The 7,929-nt window shown below is 42.2% G+C and overlaps 1 protein-coding gene across 3 annotated transcripts in view; it reads left to right on the top strand.

Moving 5' to 3' along the window:
* Positions 1–7,929, top strand: part of GRAMD1B (GRAM domain containing 1B) — a 209,590-nt gene that overhangs the window by 160,813 nt on the left and 40,848 nt on the right. For all 3 annotated transcript variants that reach the window (XM_070952207.1, XM_070952208.1, XM_070952209.1), the window contains one exon: positions 2,856–2,876. In XM_070952207.1, the coding sequence (XP_070808308.1) occupies positions 2,856–2,876 (21 nt within the window). The remainder of the gene's footprint in view (positions 1–2,855; positions 2,877–7,929) is intronic.

Raw genomic sequence — 7,929 nt, 5'->3', positions numbered from 1 at the left:
GCTCAGCAATAGCCTTCATTCTTTTGTATATTTATACAAAGTCAGCTTATTGCCCTCACAACTGGGTCCTCATTTCACCTACCTTAGAAAGGATGGAAGGCTGAGTCAACCTTGAGCCTTGGCGAGATTCGAACCTGCAGTAATAACCAGCTTTAATAACAGGGTGCCTTAGACCACTGTACTACCAAGGCTCTATTTTCTATTATTTTATTTTATTACTCTATTATTTTTTATTTTATTATATATGTGCCATCCATCTCGTCTAAGGGTGATTCTGGGCGGCTTACAAACATTAAAAGGGCTGGATTTAAATCAAATCAAAAAAGAACCACATACCATGGGGTTCTTCAAAAGAGGTGTCCTTGGTAGGGAGTCTGCATACAAGATACAATCCATTAAAAACTCCTCCCTGCTAATCAGGTCCAAAACGGGCAGTAAAGCTCTAGTTGCAACCGATAAGGCCAAACCAAATAAGACGTATGTGTCATCAGAGTGAGAACATTTGCAATCCACCCAAGGGAGGGGAAGTTATTATACTGTATATAGAGATCTGCAGTCATGAAATATGCCCCTTGTTTTGTTTCTCTAGCCTGCAGTTTCTAATGTCAGAAGGGACCTTGTTTGCACCGAGGAAATCTTGAGGACTCTTAAAAAAAACCATCTCAAGAATCAACTCTCAAAAGAGATCTTTCGGGAACTCAAAAATTAACACTCAATTAAAACACAGGAAAATGACCGGGAGCCAAAACCCTTTGGAATAAACAAGGATAAGGGCACATTCCGTAAAAGCCTATCCTTTGGATAACTTTCATTTCTGAATATTTCTCCAAGGTGGATCCGAGGGTTGGAACCGATCAACAAAATAGGGCGTATTTCATCCAAGTCCGTCTGAAATCCACGCTGAAGCGAACGCAAGCATCATCTTAGCTCTCGGAGTCCGAGAGCTGAGTTGAAAATCAGGGTTGGCTTCAGGGGTGGGTTCCACTTAACCTTTACTACCGGTTCGCAACGGGAGCGTGCGCGCTTCTGCTCATGCACAGATCATGAGTGATGACATCGGGGTGGGTGGGCGGAGCCTCCCGCCACCATTACTACCGGTTCGCAAGATTGGCTTGCAATTTTGATGGCTCTGGCTCCCTTCTCACCAGTGGTGGGTTGCTCCCGGTTCAGTCCGGTTCTTGCGAACTGGTAGTAATGGTGGCGGGAGGCTCCGCCCACCCGCTCTGACATCATCATTGATGACGTCAGAGCGTCATCAATGATGACGCTCCCGTTGCAAACCTGTAGTAAAGGTAAGTGGAACCCATCTCTGCTTCTCACTACTACGTTTTGATTCTCTTCCTCAGCCTGAATTTGCCTCCTTTTTGTGTGTGTTTTTCAAAGTTGCCACATTCAACCAGGCTGAATCATCCTTTGTTTTAGGCTGAAAGAAACTAAGCTGAGATCTATATGAAGCTGTTCACACCTGAAGAGCCCAAGAAGCTGTCTTTGTGTCTATTGTTTAGTTAAGTAAACGGAAGTGAATGTAGGCTTAGCCGTGGAAGGCATTTCCTCCCCCCAAACTCTCCCAAACCACAACTTTACAAAAAAACAAAACAAAACAGGCCATCCCAATTGGTTGTCCTTGTTGACTTTTTCTCTGTAGCAGCAACGATGCCTAAGAAACATAAAGACATAAAAATGATTTACACTCCAGAGTCGAAGACGTCGATGAATAGATGCCATTTAGACATAAACAGATTGAGAGAATTGGGTGGTTTACATTTGCCTGCTGTGTCACCCCAAAATGCGAAGAGCCGAGGTGGCGCAGTGGTTAGAGTGCAGTACTGCAGCTACTTCAGCTGACTGCCAGTTCAGCAGATCAGCGGATCAAATCTCCACCGGCTCAAGGTTGACTCAGCCTTCCATCCTTCCGAGGTGGGTAAAATGAGGACCCAGATTGTTGGGGGCAATATGGTAATGCTAATGCAATATGCTATATGCTAACTTTGTAAACCGCTTAGAGAGGGCTGTAAAGCACTATGAAGCGGTATAGAAGTCTAAATAAAAATAAAAAATAAAAAAAAATAAATACACTCCCTTCAATTCTGCCCCGGTCTTTATATGAGCCTTTATTCTCCTGCAGGCAGAACTCTTGAAAACCCAACCAAAGAATTTTACACAACATCGGACAGGTTCTGGCAATCCGATTAAACCTCAAAAATTCTCTTCAAGGACACCCACTTCCTGCCGTTTCTATATCTTGTATACCTTACTGTGAGCCCCAGAGATAAATAAATGTAAGATCATTGGCCGGATCGTTTCTGTCAATTAAATTAATATCTGACATGAGTAAGCAACGGGACACATTTTTCCAAGTCTGCACAACACATCCAATTGGACCTCTAGTGTTGCAGCACAGGCCACAGGTTCTAGCTTCAAGATGTGTAGTTATGGCCTTTTGTGTCCCTTCTAATGTATATTTGGCGTTTGATATAAAAGCTCAGAAATGAAAGGGAGTTGATTGGTGCTTGGATTTTCCTGATTTAAAAAGAAATTATGAGTGTAATAATTATGATAATTAAGAAATTATGAGTTCTTCGGTGAGACTTGGGATCAATTGCTGTTGACAATCAATGTTCTAATTTGGCCAACAAGTTGGGATTAAAAACCTACAAGTCTTTTCTAGAAGCCATGAAATTTCTGTTTGGCTTCTCCATCATGTCTTGTTTCAGGAATGTTAGCCAATATTTCCAAAGTTTTGGGTGATTTTCCCCACCCCATTCTTCTTCCTTTGCCTACTCCTGAAACTTCCATACTAATTGTGTGTTTTTTTTTCTCTCTCTCTGTTTGTTATTTTTGTTTTCTCTTTACAGAAAAGCCAGAGTTGGTACAATGTAAGTATTTCAGCCTTTTTTTTTAAATAAATAAATAAATTCTTGTGGCTTGCATGGAGGGAAGAATGGTTGAGAAGATATGAGCTTTTGCAATTTCACTCTTCAGCATGAAAAGAAGGATACAAAATGAGTCTAGATTTTGGAGTTTATTTATTTATTTATTAGTTCAATTTCTATGTCGCCCTTCTCCGAAGACTTAGGGGAGCTTACAATGCACTTACAGCAATAGCTTTCATTCTTTTGTATATACCTGCTTATTAGGGCTTTTGCCCCCCCCCCCCCCCGCCCCCATAAGCGATGTTTCTACAAAGTCAGTTTATTGCCCCCACAATCCGGGTCTTCAATTTACCTACCTCGGAAGGATGGAAGGCTGAGTCAACCTTGAGCCTGGTGAGATTTGAACTCGCACTAATTGCAGGCAACTGGCAGCTAAGTGCTACATAGCAGCACTTAGTCCGCTGCACCACCAAGGCTCTTATGTTGCTTAGCTTTTTATTAAACAAGAACCGTCTATGAAATCATAGATATTCTTCTGCGTGAAAAGCCCCTTGTGACTGCTAGATTCTTAGCCTCTGTGGTTGCAAAACATCAAAAGGAATCACATGGTCTCTTTTCTAACGAGCCCATTTTATTCACGTTTTTCTGATTCGTTGCGCCTCTGATGAAGTGAGCTGCAGCATAAGAAAACTTTAATAACACTTTTTAAATCAAATTGATCAGGCAGATAAGAGGCTACCAGAATTTTTTTGCTAGGGCCTTAGAAAAAAAAAAATGGGCAAATTTTGTCGAGCCCAAATAGTCAGAAAATCAGAAGTAGAATATGTGGGTGTATTCAGAAGGGAACGAATGTTCTATTTTATGCAATTTTTAATACGCTCTTTCCTTTTGTCCCTGGATTTTCTGTTTTCCACCTTTTTTTTTTATTATTTCATTTATATGCCGCCCTTCTCCAGAGACTCAGGGCGGCTTACAATGCGTTAAGCAATAGCCTTCATCCTTTTGTATATTTTATACAAAGTCAGCTTATTGCCCCCATAATCTGGGTCCTCATTTTACCTACCTTAGAAAGGATGGAAGGCTGAGTCAACCTTGAGCCTGGTGAGATTTGAACTTGCAGTAATTGCAGGCAGCTGATGTTAATAACAGTGCTTTAGTCTGCTGCACTACCAGGGCTCCTTTAAGGATGTTAGGTAGGAAAGGCTGATGAATTAACTTTCATAAGCATCAATTGAATGTATGTTGGGAGCCTGATTGGATTCTTTTCCTGGGGGGGGGGGGAAAAAACCACATGAAAAATTCTGGATCTAAATAGAAGAAACATTTGTTAATTATTTTCACCCCAGGCAGTGTCTTACATTTTAGCCAAGACTCCAGCAAATCTTTTCCCCCCCTGTATGTGGTTTTCTTCCTTAAATATCAAAGCAACAAGTTTCTTTATTTTAACTTTTGGTTAAACAATAACCTGACTAGGTGGCTCAGTGGCTAAGACACTGAGCTTGTCGATCAGAAAGGTTGGCAGTTCGGCAGTTCGAATCCCTAGCATAGGTCTCCTGCGTAAGCAGGGGGTTGGACTAGATAACCTCCAAGGTCCCTTCCAACTCTGTTACTGTTTACAAACTTGGCCTCTTCTGAACTTTAAATCATGGTTTGTACAAAACAGGAGATAATGTTCAGATTATCGGAGAGTTTCCGCTGCAAAGGGGCCATGGCAGTGGTGGGTTTCAAATTATTTTTACTACCGGTTCTGTGGGTGTGGCTTGGTGGGCGTGGCTTGGTGGGCGTGGCAGGGGGAGGGTACTGTAAAATCTCCATTCCCTCCCCAATCCAGGGGAAGGTTACTGCAAAATCCCCATTTCCTCCCAATCAGCTGGGACTTGGGAGGCAGAGAATAGATGGGGGTGGGGGCCAATCAGAATTTTCACTCCTGGTTCTCCGAACGACTCAAAATGTCTGCCACCGGTTCTCCAGAACTGGTCAGAACCGGCTGAAACCCACCTCTGGGCCATGACACAAACACAAAGGAACTGTTTTGTGTTTCTGTTTGTTAAGTTGAAATGTGCTCTCTGCATTTTGCATGTTTAAGATCTGTTTTCCTAGGTGGTGAATTGATCCCACGGTGGACCAGTGGTGGGTTCCTCCTGGTTCGGTCCGGTTCGGCCGAGCCGGTAGCGGTGATGATATGACGTCACTGAACCGGTTCTCCCCCCCCGCCCCCCCCCCACGTTATTCTTACCTCTTATTTGGTCCCACCCCCAATCTATTGCTGCCTCCTGAGTCCCAGCTGATGACTAGAGGGAAAAAAAAAACTGTTTAAACTCTTGCCGCGGGGCTTCAAAGGGCCGTCCTACAGCTGATCAGTGTTAAAAGCAAACAAATGAGTCGGGTCGTAAGTGCGAGGACTGGTTGTAAGTGCGAGGACCTTCCAGAAATGACTCTGACTAGCTAGCTATGCCCACCTAGTCACATGACCTCCAAGCCACGCCCACAAAATAAGCCACGCCCACAGAACCGGTAGTAAAAAAAATTAGAACCCACCCCTGCGGTGGACTAATTCTTCTTAGGAAGTCTCTCTCTTTTTTTTTTTTTGCTTTCCATTCAGCAACCTTCTTTGGCTTACATTATTATGCCACGAAAAGCATGGAAATAGACTGCTGATATCCATCCCTTTGTATGTGTGCCAAGTGAATTAAATTTGTTACACTCTTCTTCGCTCTTGTGAGTTTGGATGCCCAAAATTTGTCATTCTGATATAATTTCCTGGGGAAGCAGACCACTCTCTATTTTTAGTCCTTCCTTCAGTCTGACTATTTGATTTGTCATTTCATTTATATTTTTTAAAACAGACCAGTGACCGTCAGCTTTATTTGATTTTTTTTTTAAAAAAAAAAAAATCAGATCAATTTATTTATTTATTTATTGAAAACATTTATGCAGCTGCCCATCTTTCAGCCAACTCTGGTCAGCTCCCAATCAAGAATTAAAATTGTTGTATACAATCAGAGGTGGACTGCTGGGGGTTCGTAGGGGTTCGGGAGAACCTCTAGCTAAGATTCTGTGCAGTTTGGAGAACCCCCAAATCCCACTCCTGGCTGGCCCCGCCCACCCCACCCCGCCCCTCCCAGGAGTCCCCACGCGGCCCGTTTTGGATGCAGGTAAGTGCAGGGTGAGAATGGAGGCTTGGGAAGGGCGAGAAACAGGCCTACCAGAAGTTTTGAAAAACCATTTCCGGCCTCCAGAGGGCCTCTGGAGCCTGGGGAGGCCGTTTTTGCCTTCCCGGAGTCTCAAGAAAAGCCTCCAGAGCCTGGGGAGGGCAAAAACACCCCCCACCACCATGGTGCAGGAGGCTGACTAGGCCACACCCACCATGGCCACACCCACTCAGCAACTGGGCAGAGAACCCCTTGCTAAAATTTTTGAAGCCCACCCCTGTATACAATCGTTGTAAAAAACTATAAAAACACAACCAGTTAAAACTTAAAAACATTAATTCACTCTGCTGGAAATGCAAAGCACAAAAAGGGACATACTACCCCATGTGGTGGTCGTGTCCCAAAGCCAAACAATTCTGGAATAATATCAAAACCCAATTGGAACAAATAATAGCCCAAAAAGTACCACTAAGGCCGGAAACATATTTATTAGGCATATTTACAAGTAATTACGACAGAGAAACAATATACATATTTTGACTGCCTCAAGGATCACTTATGCACAAAATTGGAAATTGGAAGAAGTCCCAACACAAGATAGAATAATATCTAAAGTCATGGAATGTGCTGAGATGGACAGACTCACCAAGGAAATTCAAGAAAAGGAAGAATCTGACTACTACCTGGTTTGGCAAAGGTGGTATCAATGGTTAGAGGGGAAAAACAAAACCAAAAGAGGATCCTAAAACAGTAAAACAAAATTCTGTACCAAATAAGATATAACAACGCATAATTAAAGATTAAAAAATAATATCATTATATAAGACGAGAGGAAGGAATATATATTGAGGAATTTAGGTTATTGATGTCGGATAAAATCAGACACTTTGTTTAGATGTCATTTATGTTATTAATGTCGTATTTGTCACATTTGTATGTGTATGTGTATGTGTTGTTTGTGTGTTTATATATGTAATAAAAATTTTAAAAAATAAAATAAAAAAACCTTAAAAACATTAAAACAACAAAAACCTGGCGCCAATCCAGGTTTACTATAAAACAAATTTACTGTGACTGTGTCTTTAAGTATCTTATATAATGTCCCTTGTGTAAAGAGGAAAGTCCCTTGAAAACACGGAAGAATTCAATCTGAATTCTTTTATTTCCTTTATGTCTCTAGATGGTGTGTGTGTACAGCATGTAAACGTTGTTGTCTTCAAGTCATAATGTAACTCTCGACAACCACACAAACAAGCCCATGTGTGTATGTTGGCCATCATTTTCAGACCATCTTTGTCAGGTTGAGATTGAGAATAATCCAAGGTCATCCAGTTGGCTTCTGTGCCTAAGGCCTAGATTTCCCTACACCTAGTCCAGCACCTTAACCTCTAGCGAGAACGATAATGGCAGTGTTGAAATCGGCTCGTAGTGATAGCCGCTTGCCGCGTTACTAAGTAATAACATTTGTACAACTTGAGTAATTGTATCGTAGGAGATTTATCATGATTGACAGCGGTCAAGTAGACTCCAACCGTAATTTCCTTTTCAGAACACCAGTGTAGCGGCCATTAAGGCCTCCCAAGTATCTTTTCATAGATGGTCCTCCCAAAACATCTTCCAGCAAGGACTAATCATCGGTGTGATGTTAAGAAGTTGAATGGCTCAAGCCAAAAAAACATTGCAATTGCTTTCGAAGACTAGGTGATGGTTTGGCTAACATTTGGTGACGGGTTTTGTATTTCATACGTGCATGTAAAGCAAGCAGCACCTGTCCTGTCCTTCTTATTTTATTTATTTCTCCTCCATGTACCTTCAGCATGAAAGACAACACATCCGAAGAGTAAGCAAAGACTGCTCTGTCGCTGGATTTAATTTTTTCCTCGTCCTTCCGCTCGTCCTCCCCC

This window comes from Pituophis catenifer, unplaced genomic scaffold (assembly GCF_029215685.1).
Source record: "Pituophis catenifer annectens isolate HBS135680 unplaced genomic scaffold, rPitCat1.0.hap2 SCAF_12, whole genome shotgun sequence".
NCBI lineage: Eukaryota > Metazoa > Chordata > Lepidosauria > Squamata > Colubridae > Pituophis > Pituophis catenifer.
The sequence above is the reverse complement of the archived record's forward strand: the minus strand, read 5'-3'. Positions and strand labels throughout refer to the sequence as shown.